Below are 19,251 nucleotides of genomic sequence, written 5' to 3'. Positions count from 1 at the left end.
CGCACCACACACACACACACACTGTATACGCCGTACGCACCACACACACTGTATCTGCCGTACGCACCACACACAGTCTGTATACCCCGTACGCACCACACCCACACTGTATACGCTGTGCGCACCACACACACACACACACACACTGTATACGCTGTACGCACCACACACACACACACACACACACTGTATACGCCGTACGCACCACACACACACACTGTATACGCTGTACGCACCACACACACACACACTGTATACGCCGTACGCACCACACACACACTGTATATGCCGTACGCACCACACACACACACTGTATCTGCCGTACGCACCACACACAGTCTGTATACCCCGTACGCACCATACACACACACACTGTATACGCTGTACGCACCACACACACACACACTGTATACGCCGTACGCACCACACACACACTGTATACGCTGTACGCACCACACACACACACTCTGTATACACTGTACGCACCACACACACTGTATCTGCCGTACGCACCACACACACTGTATACACCGTATGCACCACACACACACTGTATACGCCGTACACACCACACACACACTGTATACGCCGTACACACCACACACACACTGTATACGCCGTACGCTCCACCACGCACACACACACACACACACTCTGTATACGCCGTACGCACCACACACACACTGTATACGCCATACGCACCACCACACACTCTCTGTATACGCCGTACGCACCACACACACACACTGTATATGCCGTACGCACCACACACACACTGTATACGCCATATGCACCACGCACACACACTGTATACGCCGTACGCAACACACACACACTGTATACTCCGTACGCACCACACACACACTGTATATGTTGTACGCACCACAGACACACACGCACACTGTATATGCCGTACGCACCACACACACACACACACACTGTATACGCCGTACGCACCACACACACACACACACACACTGTATACGCACCACACACACACACTGTATACACCGTACGCACCACACACACACTGTATACACCGTACGCACCACACACACACACACTGTATACGCCATACGCACCACGCACACACACACTGTATATGCCGTACGCAACACACACTGTATACGCCGTACGCACCACACACACACACACTGTATACGCCGTACGCACCACACACACTGTATACGCCGTACGCACCACACACACTGTATACGCCGTACGCACCACACACACACACTGTATGCGCCATACGCACACACACACTGTATACGCCGTACGCAACACACACACACTGTATACGCCGTACGCACCACACACACATACTGTATACGCCGTATGCACCACACATACACACTGTATACGCTGTACGCACCACAAACACACACTGTATACGCCGTACGCACCACACATACACACACCCACACTGTATACGCCATACGCACCACCACACACACACACACTGTATACGCCGTACGCACCACACGCACACACTGTATACGCCGTACGCACCACACACACACACTGTATACTCCGTACGCACCACACACACTGTATACGCCGTACGCACCACACATACACACACCCATACTGTATACGCCATACGCACCACCACACACACACACTGTATACGCCGTACGCACCACAGACACACACACACTGTATACGCCGTACGCACCACACACACACTGTATACGCCATACGCACCACACACACACTGTATACGCCATACGCACCACACACACACACTGTATATGCTGTACGCACCACACACACACAAACTGTATACGCCGTATGCACCACGCACACACACACACTGTATATGCCGAACACACCGCACACACACTGTATACGCTATACGCACCACATACACACACCCACTGTATACACCGTATGCACCACACACAGTATTCGCCGTATGCACCACACACACACACTGTATATGCCATACGCACCACACACACACTGTATACGCTGTACGCACCACACACTATATACGCCGTACGCACCACACACACACACTGTATACGTCGTACACACACTGTATACGCCGTACGCACCACACACACACACACACTGTATACGCCGTATGCACCACAAACACACACTGTATACGCCGTACGCACCACACATACACACACACACTGTATATGCCGTACGCACCACACACACTGTATACGCCGTATGCACCACAAACACACTCTGTATGCACCATACGCACCACACACACACACACTGTATACGCCGTACCACCACGCCCACCCACTGTATACGCCGTACGCACCACACACATACTGTTTACGCCATACGCACCACACACACACACTGTATACGCCGTATGCACCACACACACACTGTATACGCCATACGCACCACACACACAAACTGTATACGCCATACGCACCACACACACACTGTATACGCCGTACACACACACTGTATACGCCGTACGCAACACACACACACTGTATACACCGTACGCACCACACACACATACTGTATACGCCGTATGCACCACACATACACACTGTATACGCCGTACGCACCACACACACACTGTATACGCCGTACGCACCACACACACACTGTATACGCCGTATGCACCACACACACACACACTGTATATGCCATGCGCACCACACACACACTGTATACGCTGTATGCACCACACACTATATACGCCGTACGCACCACACACACACACTGTATACGTCGTACACACACTGTATGCGCCATACGCACACACACACTGTATACGCCGTACGCAACACACACACACTGTATACGCCGTACGCACCACACACACACTGTATACGCTGTACGCATCACACACACACACTGTATACGCCGTACGCACCACACACACACTGTATACGCTGTATGCATCACACACACACACTGTATACGCCGTACGCACCACCACACACACACACTGTATGCGCCGTACGCACCACGCCCACCCACTGTATACGCCGTACGCACCACACACATACTGTTTACGCCATACGCACCACACACACACACTGTATACGCCGTATGCACCACACACACACTGTATACGCCGTACGCACCACACACACACACTGTATACGCCATACGCACACACACACTGTATACGCCGTACGCAACACACACACACTGTATATGCCGTACGCACCACACACACATACTGTATACGCCGTATGCACCACACATACACACTGTATACGCCGTACGCACCACACACACACTGTATACGCCGTACGCACCACAAACACACACACACTGTATATTCCGTACGCACCACACACACTATATACGCCGTGCGCACACACACACACACACACTGTATACGCCGTACGCACCTCAAACACACACTGTATACGCCGTACGCACCACACATACACGCTGTATACGCCGTACGCACCTGAAACACACACTATATATGCCGTAAGCACCACACATAGACACACACTGTATATGCCATATGCACCACACACACACAAACTGTATACGCTGTACGCACCACAAACACACACTGTATACGCCGTACGCACCACACATACACACACTGTATATGCCGTATGCACCACATACACACACACACTGTATATATCGTACACACTACACACACTGTATACGCCATGCGCACCACACACATTGTATATGCCATACGCACCACACATACTATGTACGCCGTACGCACCACACACACACTGTATATGCCGTACGCACCGCACATACACACTGTATACGCCGTACGCACCACATACACACACATACTATATACGCCTTACACATCACACACACACACTGTATACGCCATACACACCACCACACACACACACACTGTATACGCCATACACACCACCACACACATACACACTGTATACGCCGTACGCACCACACACACACACTGTATACGTCATATGCACCACACACACACACTCTGTATACGCCGTACGCACCACACACACACACACTGTATACGCCGTATGCACCACACACACACACTCTGTATACGCCGTACGCACCACACACACACACACTGTATACGCCGTATGCACCACACACACACACTCTGTATACGCCGTACGTACCACACACACACACACTGTATACGCCGTACGCACCACACACACACACACTGTATACGCCGTACGCACCACACACACACACACACACTGTGGAGTGGGTGCATTCTGAGTTTGCTACAGGTTGTTGCTTTTACCCCCCGTGATAAAGGCACACTGCAGTGATACGCTGCTGGTAGGAAATGTGCCCCAATGTGAGCAGAAATAAAGTATTTTACAAAGATTTGGGTGAGAAATGTTCATGGTATGGTTGTAGAATATACTTTTGTTTGATCTCAGCCCATGTCTTACCTTTCTATCCATCCAGTCATGTTTCTAGGCTGTCTGTGATATAGCCAAGAAGTTAGCTACTTCCTGCCTCCATGATGTCATCATTAAACTACACTTCCCAGTATTCCTTTATGTGTGAAGTGATGTAATGTTGTATGCTGCCTCCTAAAATCCATCTGTTAGGTTTCTTATTCATGCTTTAATCCTGTGTCTCTTCTGTTTTGTTCTTTCGGTTACATTTTACAGCTTTCATCGCCTCCGCAATGACTATTCTGACCTCAGAAAGTGGCACAACTGCAGTAGTGACTGTCAGGAGGACAGAGTCCCAAGACGTCCATGGCATCTCCAAGCTTAAGACGCCCTTCACCCAGCGAGTGTTTGGAAATGTGAATGTTATATATCTCCTGTAAGTTCACTCCAAGAGAAGTACACCCCGAGAGAAGTACACCCCAAGAGAAGTACACCCCAAGAGAAGTACACCCCAAGATATCAGGCTGCTTTTTCTGATCCTCCTTTCTTATTGTCATTGTGTCTGAAAGTTCTCCAGTCGGTTTTGCTGAAGCTAAAACTGGACAGGCACCATCTATTTGTGCTATAAGGTGACACCATAGAAGAGGAGACCCCTGCCCTGGACCCCCTCTATTAGCCAGAACAGAGGGCCACTAAAAACAAACTTACAGGGTTGCCACCTTATTAAATGTGCTGTCACCCACAGTTTCTCCGCCAGTTACTTTTCAATAGTGTTTTGTGAGTTGTGAAAAATGGCCATAAATAGGAAGATTTGTATGTGATTTGACATTTTTTGGCTGGATGTTATAAGGGCATAGAAAGTCATGGAACAATTACTTTCCCACTGTTGAATCCAGCAGTCACCTGCACTAAGTCACCTGCAGTTCTTCTTGCCTTATACCTGATTAAATGCTATATTTACCCTAAATTTGTCCATAGATCCTAGTTTAAAATCACTCATTCCCAGTGATTTGTGAGCAGTGGTCTATGGTTTGTCTTTTATCCTTCCAACACACAATTGTCAGGTAGAAACAGGATTGGACATATTGGATACCTCAACATGCTCGATCTTTGCTAATATGGGAGATAGGCCACTGAAGCTGTGCTATTTGAAAGGGGGTTGTCCACTACTGTTCACTAAGAGCACCAGATAAATAAAAAAAATCTCTTACCTCCGAGAGGGGCGCCCTATCAGTGATGTTGGAGCTATGTTTCTTGGTAGACATGTGACATTGTTATGTTATGTGAACACTGCAGACAATCAGCGGCCTTGATGAGCTGCAGCCTTTACAGTTCAGTCTAATGGAAGAGTGACGGCTTCAGCCAATCAGTTTCTGATTGGCTGCAGCATTCAAGTGACATAACGTCATGTGACTGCCCAGAGTCACAGCTCCGACACCGCTGGAACGGCCCTCGTCCATAGGTGAGTATACGTTTTTATTATTTTAACGGGAAAAGTTTAATATTTAAAGGGAATCTGTCAGCAGGTTTTTGCTACCTCATCTGAGAGCAGCCTGATGTAGGCAAAGAAACCCTGATTCCAGCGATGTATCACTTAGTTTAGTGGGGGCAGCAGTTGTGACACAACCACAGTTCTTAGATGCAATGTAAGCAGAGCTCAGAAAACCAACCCCGCCCACACCACAGCTAACCCCGCCCACACCACAGCTAACCCCGCCCACACCACAGCTCTCTATATACATTGTCTATTGACAGCTGCTTATCAGTGGAGGGGGCGTGGTCAGACAACTTGGCATGAGGCAGCTAGTCAGGGCAATGATAATGTCCTAGTGATAAAACCTTCATTGTAAGTAAGCAAAAGTCCATAGCCTGATAAATGACACATCACTGAATTCAGGGTCTCAGCCCCTAACTCATGCTGTCCTCAGATTACAGAGCAGAAACCTGCTGACAGATTCCCTTTAAGAAAGGGGTTGTCTAGTAGTGGAGTCAGTTACTCAGTGGGGATATTTGAATTCGGAACCCCACCAATCTGATATTGATGACCTATCTAAAAGAATCGAAAAATTCAGGAAAACCATTTTACCATCAGTTTGTCATTGGTCCCTGCTTTTGTCTGTACACACTATTTCAGTAAAATGTTACAAAGAAAAAGTTTAGTTATTGCTTGTAGGAAACCTTCAGGATCCTGCTGGGATTTGACTCCTGGAATCTGATTTTTACAGACAATGGTTTTCAGAGTAATTTCCTTTAACCCTTTCTGCATGATCGGTCAGCTGATACATGATTAAAAGGAACACTAAACCTAGATATTATTGATTAAATTAAACATGAAATTTTGTTCCTCCCACTGTTCTAGTCGGACACATTTTCTGTATGATCCTTAAGTAGTCAGTCTTGTAGAAAGCCTGCAGCATGCGTGGTGTGTGACCAGATTCTTCTTCTGATCAGTTCCTTTTATTTTTATTTAGCGGATACAACATTTACCCATTTCAGTGTATGGGCTTGTTCACATGTCCGATGTGGATCAAAATCGCCCATTCAAGTCAACATGTCCATGACAGATAGCACACGGAGGCCATTTGTGTTGCGTCCATTTTTATTAATGAATGCGAAAAGCTTGGAAACTTTTTTTTTGCATACAAGAATAACAGACACCGCACTGATGGTAAAAAAAATGGCATCAAGTGACAATCAGTTAAAAATACTGATCAAATTGATTCTTTTTTCTCGATTACAAAAAAAATAAAAAATAATTGGGGCTTAGCTTCTCATGGGGGCGATTCCAAAAAATAATACCACTGTCGAGAATGGTTACGCAATTTCATTACTGGTCACATACCACTGTATTACATATTCGGTGTATGTTCCAGAAAAGCTTCCAGCGCTCGCAGCACACATTATCATCGACCTCCACGCACCCATGTATGAAAACGAGTGTCGTTTTGGCATATGCTGGGTCAGTATGTGCATTAGCATACATTTTTTTCACATTCCAAAGAGGCAAAATCTGCTACACTTTCTTATACAGTGGGACACAGAAAAAAAGCAAATGTATATAGTGGAATATGTGAGAGACTTCCATTGGAGCACAGCACACTTCAGTGTTAGTGTAGGATTACCATGTAGTTTGCATCTTGCATGTTCATTCAGCTCTGTGTGATTTTACTATTGGTCTTAAAAGGGTTGTCAGAATCAACCTATATTTGCTAAGGGATAAAATGGCCATAAGAAGCATTACTTATTGGATACAGTGGCTTGAAAAAGTATTCATACCCTTTGAACTTTTCCAGAGCACCTTTTTCCACTTGCCATATAGGGGACACAGCTAGCATGTCGAAGAAGGTGCTGTGGTTCAGATGTCACCAAAGTAGGACTTTTGGAGCTAAATGTAAAACGTTATGTGTGGCGGAAAACTAATACTGAACATACCCCTGAAAACAACATCCACACCATCAGACATGGTGGTGGCAGCATCATGCTGTGGGATACTTTTCTTCAGCAGGTATAGGGAAGCTGGTCAGAGTTGATGTGAAGATGGATGGAGCTAAATTCAGGGCAATCCTGGAGAAAAAGCTGCTGGAGGCTGAAAAACGACGACCCCAAACTTACTGCCAGAGCTGCAATTGAATGGTTTAAATCAAAGTGTATTCATTTGTGTGAATGGCCCAGTCACAGTGCAGACCTAAATCCCATTGGGACTTGAAAATTGTTGTTCATTGATGCTTCCATCCAATCTCACTGAGCTACAGCTAGTTTGCAAAGAATGAGCAATAGTTTCAGCCTCCACATGTGCAAAACTGGTAGAGACATACCCCAAAAGACCTGCAGCAGTAACTGCAGAAAAAGGTGGTCCTACATAGTATTGAATCAGGGTGGCTGAATACAAATGCACGTGACAATTTTCAGATTTATATTTTTAAAATAAATAGAAAACCATGTATCATTTCCTTTACACTTCACAAATACTTGCTACTTTGTGTTGGCATATCCCATAAAATCCAAATTAAATACATATCAGTTTGTGGGTGTAATGTGAAAAAATGTGGAAAAGTTCATGGAGTATGAATTCTAGGCACTGACATCCAGCGCCCATGTATCTTATGCAATTCCCCCTTTTGGATAATTTTTGATTGATCGAGGACAACCTCACTAATATATTTAACTATTAAAATGTGTGTATATTATGGTGTTAACTGCCTTCACACAGTCCATTGGATTATTTATTAAAAATTAAAAATATATTTTTTTCAGTGAAAAGTCCAACCTGGCAGTGACCATCAGTGATGAGGAGAACGATGTCGTGGCTCATGCTGCTTTTCTGGACTATCCAGGCTGGGATGTCTCAGACCAAGCAGAATGGGAAGATTGGATGTATGGCAACTATGAAAACACTGACAAATGCACAGTGAGTATAATCATAGAGCGTAACGGAAATCCCAAAATTGTGTTACACATGGGGCGAAGTTATCATGAGCTGAATTTTTAAAGTCAGTTTTCCTTGTGGCTACATTGCCATTATTCGCGCCTTATTTATCACAGTGTCGCATGATGTTTGATCTATTTGTTGCACCCTTAACCCTATGTTTATGTCAAAGGTCGTGTCCCTGACTTTGATACGGGCTCTGACGCTGAGCCCACATCTTTCCCCGCACTTGATGGCTGATTTAATCAGCCATCAAGTGCCTTTAACAGCAGCGGGTGGTGAGGTACTCCACCTGCGGCTATTAACCAGTTACATTCTGCTGTCAATCACTGACAGCGGGATTTAACAAGCTCCTAACCGGAATCGCATCACAGATCTCGCCCATCCACGCCCCTGTTGCTTGATCAGGGAACGCTGATGGGTTGTTATGACAACTGGGGGTCTGCAGAAGACCTACGTGCCTGTCATTGTGAATCTCCTGTGAACGCTGGCTCGTGGTCGGCGTTCATAGGAGATTGTGATCTTTACTATACATAGCAGTGCTATACATAGGTATAGCACAGGCGATCAGACGATTGCAGCTTTAAGTCTCCTAAGGGGATTATTGAAGCAAGTAAAAAACGAAAAAAAAAAGTTTTAAAAATATGAAACAAAAATAAAAAAAACCACAAAAGTTCAAATCACCCCCCTTTTGCCCCACTAAAAATAAAACTATTCAAAAAATACACTTATTTGGTATCGCTGCTTTCAGAAATGTTCGATCTATCAAAATATAAAATATATTAACCCGATCGGTAAACGGCGTAACGAGAAAAAAAATCAAAACCACAGATTTATGGGGTTTTTTTTGGCTGCAGTAACACTGCAATAAATTGTAATAGGAGGCAATCAAAACATCATATCTACCCCAAAATGGTATCAATAGAAACGTCAGCTCAGGGTGCAAATAATAAACCCTCACATAGCCCCAGATTCCGAAAAATAAAAACGCTAGGGGTTTAAAAAAAAATGGCGGAGTGTAAAAAATGTTTTTTTTCTTTCAAATTTCAGAATTTTTTTTCAGAATTTAAATAAAAACAAACCTATAGATGTTTGGTATCTGCGTACTCGAACTGACCTAGGGAACCATATTGCCAGGTCAGTTTTACGATTTAGTGAACATGGTAAATAAAAAATCCAAAAAACAATTGTGGAATTGCACTTTTTTTGCAATTTCACTGCACTTTGAATTGTTTTCCCATGTTTTCAATACACTATATGGAAAAATCAATGGTGTCATTCAAAAGTACAACTTGTCCCCCCTCCCAAAAAAGCCCTCATGTGGCTATATTGACAGAAAGATAAAAAAGTTATGGCTCTTGGAAGAAGGGGAGGAAAAAAACGGAAAATCACAAGGTCATGAAGGGATTATATTTGACACCTCTTTTTCCAGCGTGGCAAAAGTAGTGTAAATAGCAATATTTTGCAAAATTTTGCCAGGTTTATAAAGCACGTGCCATATAGGTCAGCCACTCTCTTATTTGTGATAATGGGTTTCTATATTTCAGCCATTGAACACCTTATTTTTACATCTGTTTATGTCAGAAGATGAATTTTCTGTACAGAGCATCAAAGAGATTATAAGGTGAGCCGAGTGATTTATGACTTCATGAGACATCATGTTATTAGGTGTAGCAATGCTCCTATTTTATACAGTGATGCCTCATCCACATCTATTAGGATATAGGGACACCTTAACATTCATTTGCAGATTTCTGCTGCTGCTGTACTTATTGCATTGTGTGGAGCAGTGGGTACACTTGTGCATGGCGTTTCCATCAATTCCTATGGCAAATATGTTTAAAGGGAATCTGTCAGCAGGTTTTTGCTATTTAATTTTCAGGGCAGCATGATGTAGGGGCTCAGACACTGATTTCAGCGATGTATCACTTATTAGGCTCTGTGATGTTGTTTCAATACAATTAGTGTTTTATCAGCAGGAGATTAACACTCCAGGACTACAGCTCACATGCATCATGGTCCAAGCCCGCCCCCAGCACTGATTAGTAATATACAATGTATGCAAAAAGCTGCTAATCAGGGGTGTGGGCTGGGTTAGCTTTCTGAACACTGCTGCATGGTACATCTAAAACCTCTGATTGTATCACAACTGCTGAACCCAGTAAACTAAGTGATACATCGTTGGAATCAGGGTCTCTTTTACTCCATTATGCTTCTCTCAGATAAGGTAGCAAAAACTTGGTTACAGATTTCCTTTAAGGTAAATCCACCATGCTGCCCATAGAAAAAAATATTTTGCTTTGCCCTGTAGTTTCCATTGTAGGATGAAGAGATTTCATAGCTCTTGTTAATCTTCATCAGGTGCCATCAAACCCCTAAACAGCACCTCTATCTAACATTTATGTTCCCCCTAAGCTAATAAATTGCCTTATTTATTTTCCTGGCTGATTGCGGACACAGCACATGTGCTAAAAGTAGTGTTGGCTGTAAACATTTGTTGTATGCTTCTGATTGATGCCATGATCGGGCGTTAAAGTCGCTATTCAACTGGTGCTAGAGTCTCTTAAAGTGGTATTCTGAAGTTATTAAATTGCTTTAATTAGTTAGATAGCATGAAAAGTAAGCAGGTTTACTATTGACTTCCTTTTTTCTATTTTGCTGTCATTCAACTGCTTTTATCTTTCATGGTGTACAGCTAGTTGCAATGGAGTCTGGGACACCAGTGCCTGCCCAGACGTTGGCTAACTGTGTTCGGTAGTTACATTCCTAGAGAGGTTAAAGCCTAATATCCTATCCACCTTTCTCCAGTCCATTGATTTCTATACAGCATCTAGCTGCTCACCTCCCTCATGCATTTGTATGAGGTTGGGTCTTTTATACAGTTATGGACATCTGATCTCTTGTGCCCAGTCTCAGCTCTACTTATGTTATTGGGACATGAGGGCAAACGATTTCCGTAATAAACCCCTAGTTGATAGCACAATGGTACTGAGCATGCCACTGTCCGGAGTCATCAGCCGTGTAATGCTTTCACAGCCATTACACAGTACACAGCAGGGACCCATTTATAAGATTATCTCGGAACAGGAACATTTTTTTATTAACACATCCAATTGTGGAGATTATTTTTATTTTATGATTTCTTAATTAAAATGTACTTTGTTTGTGGAACAACCCCTTTAAGCATAATTAAAAATATTCAGTCATTGGAAAGCCGTGCAGCAAAGCAGAATCATCTAATGTCTATAGCGCACCCTCTTATTATAAGTTGCATTGTTCGGCCTCCTTTTTATTTTCTAGTCATTTCATCCTCAATCACCATGTTAAATGATATTCTGTGCTGTTTAGTCATGGTGGATATCCAATTCTTCCAATAATAATTATTGGAAACATGCGCTGTCTGTGTATAGACAGGAGGAATAACTCTGCGTTGTATCAGAGGACTCCAGCCTCGTCACTGTCTTATGATTCTCAGCACGGCCTCATAATTCACCTTTATGTCATCTCCACGTGTATACACTTAACAGGATACATTGTTCTGCTCCTGCATATTGCGAGGCCTCTGAGAGAGGAACATCTGGTGCAATGTTTGCTTTTGCATCACATTTAGAGCACTTCTTCCTATCATTTATTAAACCACATTTTATTGTTAAGGTTTTCTTGGAAAAAGTGAGCATTGTCAATACCATTCTTATATAAATGGCATGTACTTACTAATGACATTGGAGCAACCATTTAAGGTTAACTCATGCATTGCCGTGATTTAGGTCATTGGAACCCATACTAATGCAAAAACTGAACAAAACCTTGCCGCAATACTAGTACTGTACTACTTATTCAGCATTAGAGTATCAGATATCTGATGATTGCTGTAAATTGTGCAGTGACAATGAGCTGATTGCCGGGATTGCAGAATTCATGTCATGATTATACTTATGCCACTTTAAACAAATCTTGATACAGTGTATTATTCCCCACCTGGACCTATGCAGATATTAGACCAGTGATCACTTTTCACTTTACTATTGCATCATGAGCATCATATCTTTTATTATATATTGGTATGTAGGTGGTTTATAGACACTTGTTTGTAAACAATGTTTAGAAAAAAAAAGCAAAATAGACTTTAAATTTAAAATTACGGGTCTCTTTTGGACCCATGGCGGTACCCACAATGTCGGCAACACTTTCACAATCTGCAGTATTAACAAAGGGTTCACTGAAGCCAAAGTCTTTGTTCTGTAAACTGTCATGATCAGAAAAGCACAAGCTGCAGCATTACAGAGTCCATTAGACTAACTTTATTAGCATGAAGACTTGCACATCGACCTCCAATAGGTCCTTCTCAATTATTAATCTTTTTTGAGACCAATTGTTGCACATGTCAGTGTGAATACTGTTCACCTTTCCTATGGGCTCTATAGTGTTTTTCCTTTTTTTTCCATTACTGTACCTCCATATGCCTCTAATTTCATATGGAGGTATGCAGTGTTTTTTATTTTGCTGTTGGATTCTGCACAAATCTGTCAGAAACTAATGTAATGCCATGCTACATCGGATATTGTACAATATGCATAGTATTTTTCTCCAGTACAAATACCGCAATACAGAGGTATTGCAGCAAAGAGCTGCTAGGAACTCCTGAACATGGTCCTGTAATGTACATAAACCTTCTAGTTACATTATTTTTTATTTATAGCTCATACTTTCTTACTTTGTCTTTTTTACAGAGCCGTGTTTACTGCTGTCGTAGATCTACATTTTGTATGTCTCGTCACTCCAAACAAAGTTACTTTGAGTAAGTTTGAACCTTTATTTTATTAATCCTAGAATCCTAGAATGTTAGAGTTGGAAGGGACCTCCAGGGTCATCGTGTCCAACCCCCCGCTCAATGCAGGATTCACTAAACCATCTCAGACAGATGTCTGTCCAGCCTCTGTTTGAAGACTTCCATTGAAGGAGAACTCACCACCTCTCGTGGCAGCCTGTTCCACTCATTGATCACCCTCACTGTCAAAAAGATTTTTCTAATATCTAATCTGTATCTTCTCCCATTCAGTTTCATTCATTGCTTTTCATGTTTCCATGTGCAAATGAGAATAAGGATGATCCCTCTACACAGATACTTGTAGACAGCTATTAAGTCTCCTCTCCTCTTCTTTTTTGCAAACTAAACATTCCCAGCTCCTTTAACCGTTCCTCTTAGGACACAGTGTGCAGTCCGGTCACCATCCTGGTAGCTCTTCCCTGAACTTGCCCCAGTTTTTCAATGTCTGTTTTAAAATGTGGTGCCCAGAACTGTACATAGTATTCCAGATGAGGACTGACCAAGGAGGAGTAGAGGGGGGTTAATTACTTTGTGTGATCTAGACTCTATACTTATCTTAATACATCCCAGAACGGTGTTTGCCTTTTTTGCTGCTGCATCACACTGTTGACTAATGTGTAGTCTGTGATCTATTAGCATACCCAAGTCCTTTTCACACGTGCTGTTGCTTAGTTCTATTCCTCCCATTCTGTAGATGTCATTTTCGTTTTTTTGCCCAGATGTAGAATATTTCATTTCTCCCTGTTAAATATCATTGTATTAGTCGCTGCCCATTGTTCAAGCTTATCTAGATCCTTCTGAATCCTTTCTCTGGCTACTCTAGTATTAGCTATCCCTCCTAGCTTTGTATTATCTGCAAATTTTATTAGTTTACCTTTAGTTCCCTTATCTAGATCAGTTATAAAAATGCTGAACAACACTGGGGCCAGGACAGAGCCTTGTGGTACCCCACTTGAAACACTCTTCCAATTGGATGTGCAACCATTTATTATCACTCTTTGAGTACGACCAATGAGGCAGTTATGAATCCACCTAACCGTAGATTTCTCATTGCCATACTTTCAATTTTTCAATAAGGATAGTATGAGATACATGTAAGTGTAACTTTTTAACTCCAGATGACATGCGCATTTACATATTTTATGTGGAAAATTAACTTCCTTATCTTAATATATTTCTGGAATTTTCTGTGTAAAGAAAGGAAAGGCAACAGTTCACTCACTGATATGTAAGGCTGGATATCTGCATCGATGTCCAGTTTACCTGTCATTTTTAGATGTTTTTCACCTATTATTTGTTTTGAGGCAAACATATAGGGAAAGAGAATATTAAAGAGGTTGTCCTTTCTAAAGCTACTAGTTTGCAGTCACCGGAGAATTCTCTTCAGTCGCGTACAGTGGGTACGGAAAGTATTCAGACCCCCTTTAAATTTTTCACTCTTTGTTCCATTGCAGCCATTTGGTAAATTCTAAAAAGTTCATTTTTTTTCTCATTAAGGTACACTCTGCACCCCATCTTGACTGAAAAAACATAAATGTAGAAATTTTTGCAAATTTATTAAAAAAGAAAAACTGAAATATCACATGGTCATAAGTATTCAGACCCTTTGCTCAGACACTCATATTTAAGTCACATGCTGTCAATTTCCTTGTGATCCTCCTTGAGATGGTTCTACTCCGTCATTGGAGTCCAGCTGTGTTTAATTAAACTGATAGGAGCTCAAAGGAACTGCCCAGGGAGCTCAGAGACAGAATTGTGGCAAGGCACAGATCTGGCCAAGGTTAGTAATTTCTGCATTACTCAAGGTTCCTAAGAGCACAGTGGCCTCCATAATCCTTAAATTGAAGAAGTTTGGGACCACCAGAAGTCTTCCTAGACCTGGCCGTCCAGTCAAACTGAGCAATCGTGGGAGAAGAGCCTTGGTGAGACAGGTAAAGAAGAACCCCAAGATCACTGTGGCTGATCTACAGAGATGCTGTAAGGAGATGGGAGAAAGTTCCACAAAGTCAACTATCACTTTTGCCCTCCACCAGTTGGGCCTTTGTGGCAGAGTGGCCCGACGGAAGCCTCTCCTCAGTACAAGACTTATGAAAGCATAGTTTGCTCAAAAACACATGAAGGACTCCCAGACTATGATAAATAAGATTCTCTGGTCTGATGAGACGAAGATAGAACTTTTTGGTGATAATTCTAAGTGGTATGTGTGGAGAAAACCAGGCACTGCTCATCACCTGCCCAATACAATCCCAACAGTGAAACATGGTGGTGGCAGCATCATGCTATGGGGGTGTTTTTCAGCTGCAGGGACAGGACGACTGGTTGCAATTGAAGGAAACATGAGTGCATCCAAGTACAGAGATATCCTGGATGAAAACCTCTTCCAGAGTGCTCTGGACCTCAGACTTGGCCAAAGGTTCACCTTCCAACAAGACAATGACCCTAAGCAGACAGATAAAACAACAAAGGAGTGGCTTCAGAACAACTCTGTGACCATTCTTGACTGGCCCAGCCAGAGCCCCGACCCTAAACCCAATTGAGCATCTCTGGAGAGACCTAAAAATGGCTGCCCACCAACGTTCACTATCCAACCTGACAGAACTGAAGAGGATCTGCAAGGAAGAATGGCAGAGGATCCCCAAATCCGGGTGTGAAAAACTTGTTGCATCATTCCCAAGAAGACTCATGGCTGTACTAGCTCAAAAGGGTGCTTCTACTCAATACTGAGCAAAGGGTCTGAATACTTATGACCATGTGATATTTCAGTTTTTCTTTTTTAATAAATTTGCAAAAATTTCTAAATTTTTCCTTGTTTTGAGTCAAGATGGGGTGCAGAGTGTACATTAATGAGAAAAAAAATAAACTTTTTAGAATTTACCAAATGGCAGCAATGAAACAAAGAGTGAAAAATTTAAAGGGGTCTGAATACTTTCCGTACCCACTGTAGAATGACTGCAGACTAGTAGTTTTAGACCGGACTCCTTTAAGTTGTCTACCCACAATACGTTACTTGGTCTTTCCGAAATACAGCATTCTCTAGATGTGACATTGGATATCAATGTCGACAAAAACTGCAATTGCCTATGTGACATGAGTAGCAGTTTTGGAGCTTTTTTGCTGTACTTTGTGATGAGACTGGACTCGCACATGCAGTACGACTTTATGTAGCTTGACTTGTAGATTTTCATGCAATGTTTTTAATCCAATACAAAAGAGCAAAAATGCTAGTGGAAAAAAAATCAAAATGTACATTTTTTGCATAGTAAAAGTCATTTATTTTTCTTTCTTTTTTTTAATGCTAGATAAGTATCATTGCTGCTTTTCGAATGACCTGTACAATAAAGTGATCACATTATGTTTTCTGCACAGAAAATATCCTTAAAAAATAAATTAAAAAAATATATATTTTAAAACATCAAAGAGGATAACTTGTTCTTTATTTCACAGTACATTTTATGAACTGAAAATGGTTTGATTGATAGAGACAACTCATTCCCCCTCCTGGCCATAGAAAAAAATAACTGTGAATCTGGCAGTCAGCTGTTATTACCGTCTGATGGGGAGTTTGTAACTTTTTTTGCAATGATTTTTAGCTCCAAATACATGCATTTAAGAAAAGAAAAAAAATTGTCCCCAAAATTGGACAACCCCTTTAAGGTATTAAAAAGGTACTGTGACCCCTCATAATGTGTCTATTTTAGTGTATACTTGTATTGCCCTTGAAATAACAGTGCTGGAGTGGTTTTCTTTGGTATTTGTGCGTTTCTTCTTTAATAACCACTGAAAATGTATGCAGAATTTGTGATGTTACCAGGCTCCTTGTTCAGCAGGAATGATAGAGGATAGTTCTAAAAATGTTCAGGTCTCAGAAAAAGTGCTCCAGGATTATTATTTTATGATGAATGCAAGTTGCTGGTTGTTTGAAAATCCCTACAGTTATAAAGCCAAAGCTTGTGTTTTGATTAATCACAATACATTTTCGTACATATTTGTATTTTCAATCTTTCCAGCTCCTGCCTTGGCTTCTGTCTTCGAACCAGTCAGGAGCGTTCCAGGATCAAAGCTTCCTGAGAGGTTCTCAGTGTATGTTTGTCACAGATACATGCACTGTCCCCAACTTCACGTGCGGAAAGCCAGGTATCATTATCATGCAGTATTACAGAACACGCTGTTTTTACAAGAAAAATACTTTATTTTTGTTTATTGCCTTATTTGCAGACTTTGGAATTTCTTTATATTTTGTGCTGCAGTGTTTTATTGGAAAAAAATTTGACCAGCACCCCCTAACAGAATGAAGCAAATGTGAACAGTTGCAAGCCACTGCCTTGCATATACTGTACATGTATGTCTATCTATCTATCTATCTATCTATCCATAGATATATATATAAGCAGGAGCATCACCAGGGTAAGGTCAAGAAACCATCCAGACGGTAGCATAGCTGCCGGGGACGGGGGGCAAAGGATGCGTGCACAGCACACCGATACAGTTAAGCTCTGCGGTAGAGCAGGGAGAGACGATCTCCCTTCGTTACCGCTTTCAGCCACAGTAGAATGGTGAAATGGGCGAGGCAGATAGGTCAGAGTCATGGCGCGGTGAGGTTATTCTCTACGTCTGGATTTTGACGCCCTGTGAGTGCGCTGGCTTCTCGGCCATTTCATCATCCTGCCGTGGCTGAGCTAAAGCTGGGACATCAACACATTGGTCTGCTTGGTAGACCCATCAAGATCCTGGATTAGGTGAGTATATGACGTTTTTTATTTTAAAACCTTTTTTGCGTGACTGTGGGGGCATAATACTTTGAGGGAGACCCTCATTCAGTGGGGAGGGGGGGCTCTCATATATTTTAAGGGCTACTATGGGGTAATGTGGGCCATTATATAGTATGAGGGCTTATTTAGGGACCAATTTATATTGTAGGGACTATTATGGGGGACCCTCATACAGTATGGGGGCCCAATATACAACTTGGGGACTAATGTGGGAGCCATCATATAGTGTGGGGACTATTGTGGGGGCCCTCATACAGTATGGGAGCTCATGTTGGGGTCCTTAAAGTGGGGACTAATGTGGGGGCCATCATAAAGTGTGGGGGCTACAGAGGGGGGCCATCATACAGTGTGAGGGCCATTATACAATTTGGGGGCCATCATAAAGTGTGAGGACTACTGTGAGGGGCATTATACTCTGTTTTGGGGGAGCTGTGGGCCCATCATAATATTCATAGGGGAGCTGTGAGCCCATCATAATATGCATAGGGGAGCTGTGGGCCCATCATAATATGTATAGGGGGGCGTGGCCTAGCAGGGCATGTGAGAGGACATGTGTTGTAGCTCTCCCGCTGCACATACCGAATACAGGGCTGAATTAAGGCACCGCCGAACGCCTGAGATAGCTGCTCTGGTTCCCGAGAGGTGAGCTTGAGAAACCCGCTGGAGGCTACATCCGAGATCCAGATTACTCGCACGATGCAGAAAGAGCTGGGGACAGAGGGGAGTACCCGGACCCAAGATGGAGCTGGATCAGCAGAGGAGGAGGCGGCCAAGGCAAGTGCTGCATACAGGAGGAAGATGGAGGTGATCTCCAAGCTGGAGAGGTTTGCCAGAGTGGAGGGAGCAGAGAGGCAGCACCAGGAAGCAGGAGGTGAAGAGGATGGAGGTGTAGAAGACGCAGGGTAGTTGAACAGA

The 19,251-nt window shown here is 43.0% G+C and overlaps 1 protein-coding gene across 3 annotated transcripts in view; it reads left to right on the top strand.

Annotated features, from left to right (window-relative positions):
* CFAP61 (cilia and flagella associated protein 61) overlaps positions 1–19,251 on the top strand; it is a 423,133-nt gene that overhangs the window by 4,087 nt on the left and 399,795 nt on the right. For all 3 annotated transcript variants that reach the window (XM_073672462.1, XM_073672463.1, XM_073672461.1), the window contains exons 2-6: positions 4,590–4,749; positions 8,568–8,721; positions 10,287–10,363; positions 13,470–13,537; positions 17,575–17,701. In XM_073672462.1, the coding sequence (XP_073528563.1) occupies positions 4,607–4,749; positions 8,568–8,721; positions 10,287–10,363; positions 13,470–13,537; positions 17,575–17,701 (569 nt within the window). In that variant the 5' untranslated portion in view covers positions 4,590–4,606. The remainder of the gene's footprint in view (positions 1–4,589; positions 4,750–8,567; positions 8,722–10,286; positions 10,364–13,469; positions 13,538–17,574; positions 17,702–19,251) is intronic.

This window comes from Phyllobates terribilis, unplaced genomic scaffold, assembly GCF_046119375.1.
Source record: "Phyllobates terribilis strain yellow unplaced genomic scaffold, ASM4611937v1 Scaffold_3__8_contigs__length_932513732, whole genome shotgun sequence".
Classification (NCBI taxonomy): Eukaryota; Metazoa; Chordata; class Amphibia; order Anura; family Dendrobatidae; genus Phyllobates; species Phyllobates terribilis.
This window is presented reverse-complemented; position numbering and strand designations above follow the sequence as displayed.